This window comes from Salpingoeca rosetta (genome assembly GCF_000188695.1).
Source record: "Salpingoeca rosetta unplaced genomic scaffold supercont1.32, whole genome shotgun sequence".
Taxonomy (NCBI): domain Eukaryota; class Choanoflagellata; order Craspedida; family Salpingoecidae; genus Salpingoeca; species Salpingoeca rosetta.
The window spans coordinates 221,420-223,919 of NW_004754902.1; the positions used below are offsets into that span (position 1 = coordinate 221,420).

Consider the following 2,500-nt stretch of genomic DNA (forward strand, 5'->3'; position numbering starts at 1 on the left):
TTGTTTGTTTGTTTGTTTGTTTGTTTGTTTGTTTGTTTGTTTGTTTGTTTGTTTGTTTGTTTGTTTGTTTGTGTGTGTTGACAGGTGCAACGCATCGTGAGTAACTGAGAAAATATAACGTGGTGGAGGTGTGAGCCAATGCCAACATCAAGGACACGTGTCAGGCCAGCGCGCAAGCCCCCCCCCCCTTCTTCCCTCAACCCCAAACACACACACACACACACACACACACACACACACACACACACACACACACACACACACACACACACCTGTCCTTCTTCTTGGGTTTCGTCTTCTGCTGTTGCTCGACGTCCGCCTCTGGCCGCCGCATACACACAAACTGCCACTCTGCAGCCCGCTGGCTCTTTGCACCACCATCGCCAGCACCACCATTGCCAATGCGTCTGCTTCCATCACTGCCATCATCGTCCTCCTCGTCATCATGGTCACCACCATCAGTGTCACTGCGCTTGGAGGCGACTGCATCAGCGGCAGGCGGTTTGGGTGCATCTGCACCTGTGCACCGCATAATGCGTTGCTTGCAGGCACGATACACCTCGAGAAGGAAGACATAGTGTTGCCCGTTGAGCGACACCCCGAGCACAGGCGGGTCGGCGAGGAACGACGTCTGCACCACGCGCGAGGAATAGTCCACGTCTGCAACAAACGCAACCCGTGACCTAGCAGTGGTGGCAGCGGTGGTAGCAGTGGTGGTGTGAGTGTTAAGTGGCGGTCATGGTGTAGGTGGCAGTACGATGTTGATGAGTGGTGGGAGCGAACAAAAGTGACACACACACACACACACACACACACACGCACACACACACACACACACGCATACACACACACACACACACACACGCACAGAGACACAGACACGCACATGCACAGGCTCGCACCTTGGCAGGGAGAGGATGATGGCTGGGCTCCTGTTTTTGTCGTCGCTGAAGTGCGAAATCCACTCGTCCGATGTTGGTGGCACCCGCTTGCTCTACAGTTGTGATGGCAACAAAGAAAGGAGAGGAGGGGAGGCACAGAAGCAGTTGTGTGTGTTTGTGAGTCCGTGCGTGTGTGTGTGTGTTTGTGAGTCCGTGTGTGTGTGTGTGTGTGTTTGTGGGTCCGTGTATGTGTGTGTGTGTGTGTGTGCCATGGTAAACGATGTACGCACACAAACACATACACATTCACGAAGCATCACACACACACAACAAACGTGTACAAACACACATGCATACCTTGCTTGCTGCGGTGCGCGAGACCTGTGCGAGCACCAGTCGTCCACCTGAAACACCGCCACGACGCCTCGTGTCACCATCACCACCGCCATCAGCAGCAGGAGAGCTGCTGCCCCAGGCCGTGTTCATCTTGGTGGTGGGCGCCTTGCGTGCCGACGCGGCGGCAGTCTTGTCGCCACCACCACCACCACCGCTGTCATCACCATCATCGACATCACCGCCATGGCCACCAGAGGTCCGTGGTTCAGCCATTCCAATCTTCACCGTCAGTTTCTGCGAAGTCGATGTGTACACGCGCACAAGTCAACGTGAGAAGCAGCGTCAGGTGGACACGGATGCGTCCAGCAGAAAAATCACACACACACACACACACACACACACACACACACACATCCCATACACGCACACACCCACATACCCACACACACACACACACATACCCACACACGCACACACACACACACCCAAGCATAAACAAACAAAATGAATCACGGGCACACTAGAGGAACCCTTTATACCTAAAGCTCCCTTCACCGTGGATTATTAGTCAGCAGTCGATTAGAATGGTACTTATGTTCGACACCTCTCCGACACCTTAGTCGGCCCCCGTCTATATATACCATCCACAATTCCGTTTAACTCATAAGAAGGCTCTACACGTATCGGACGAGGCGCGTAGTGAACCTGTTTCTTAAGTATCAGTCACTTCGGTGTCAGTTGGACCACTTCTCCCAGCCGCGATGGGTGCGCTACACGCCCGAGACACGACACACACACACACACACACACACACACACACACACACACACACACACACACACACACACACACACACACTCAAACACACACGCACAACCCACCTGCAAGGCCGTTTTGTCGCCGGTGACGTCATCACACGCGTCCATACTCGTGAACAGCAGCGCAATGTCCTCTGCCCCCAACTCCGCCCACGTGCTGTCCTTGAAGCTCGTCTTGAACACAACAAGCGTGATCCTACCAACGTTCAGCGCAAACTTGCTCTCGTACTCCTGCACCTCTGGCGGCAGCAGCGGTGACGTTGGGGGTGTTGTCATCACGCCATCTACGTCGTCATCATCAACATCATCATCAACATCAACATCAACATCAACAACATCAACGTCAACGTCAACATGATCGTGATCGTGATCATCACTGCCAGTCACGTCGCCACTGCGGCTCGCGTGTTCACGTGTATGGCCGCGGTGTGCTCCATCCGCGCGTATGTGTTCGCGGGATGTCCA

General features: G+C 54.1%; 1 protein-coding gene across 1 annotated transcript in view; it reads right to left on the minus strand.

Moving 5' to 3' along the window:
• Positions 1-2,500, minus strand: part of PTSG_10025 (uncharacterized protein) — a gene marked incomplete at its 3' end in the record, with an annotated part of 36,506 nt that overhangs the window by 369 nt on the left and 33,637 nt on the right. Inside the window, exons 59-62 of the mRNA XM_004988883.1 lie at positions 2,099-2,500; positions 1,239-1,511; positions 903-994; positions 273-683 (exon numbers count right to left, since the gene is read on the minus strand). The exon at positions 2,099-2,500 is cut by the window's right edge and continues 373 nt beyond it. Of these exons, the coding sequence (XP_004988940.1) occupies positions 273-683; positions 903-994; positions 1,239-1,511; positions 2,099-2,500 (1,178 nt within the window). The remainder of the gene's footprint in view (positions 1-272; positions 684-902; positions 995-1,238; positions 1,512-2,098) is intronic.